At 53.7% G+C, this 216-nt stretch overlaps 1 protein-coding gene across 1 annotated transcript in view; it reads right to left on the bottom strand.

The window, feature by feature from the left end:
* The window catches only part of LOC119585539 (28 kDa heat- and acid-stable phosphoprotein-like), a gene marked incomplete in the record, with an annotated part of 10,875 nt that overhangs the window by 10,378 nt on the left and 281 nt on the right, over window positions 1–216 (bottom strand). Inside the window, 1 exon segment of the mRNA XM_037934164.1 lies at window positions 59–214. Within this exon segment, the coding sequence (XP_037790092.1) occupies window positions 59–214 (156 nt within the window).

Genomic DNA, 216 nt, shown 5'->3' with positions numbered 1-216 from the left:
AGCTGAGCACCCTCATAGCTACAGCGACTCCTATCAACCAGGTTACTAGCTTATAAACCTTGTGGTATTATCTTGCTGTCTTCCCCACACTGGTCAGTTGGTGTTCTGCCCTGCCACGAAGATTCTCCGTCGTCCAGGGCAGGGGGTGGGAGGCGGCAGCCCTCCAGGGGGTCACAGGAGAGCGAGTTACTATACTGTTTTCTCGTATCCTTTCGT

Source organism: Penaeus monodon, chromosome 20, assembly GCF_015228065.2.
Source record: "Penaeus monodon isolate SGIC_2016 chromosome 20, NSTDA_Pmon_1, whole genome shotgun sequence".
Lineage (NCBI taxonomy): Eukaryota > Metazoa > Arthropoda > Malacostraca > Decapoda > Penaeidae > Penaeus > Penaeus monodon.
This window is presented reverse-complemented; position numbering and strand designations above follow the sequence as displayed.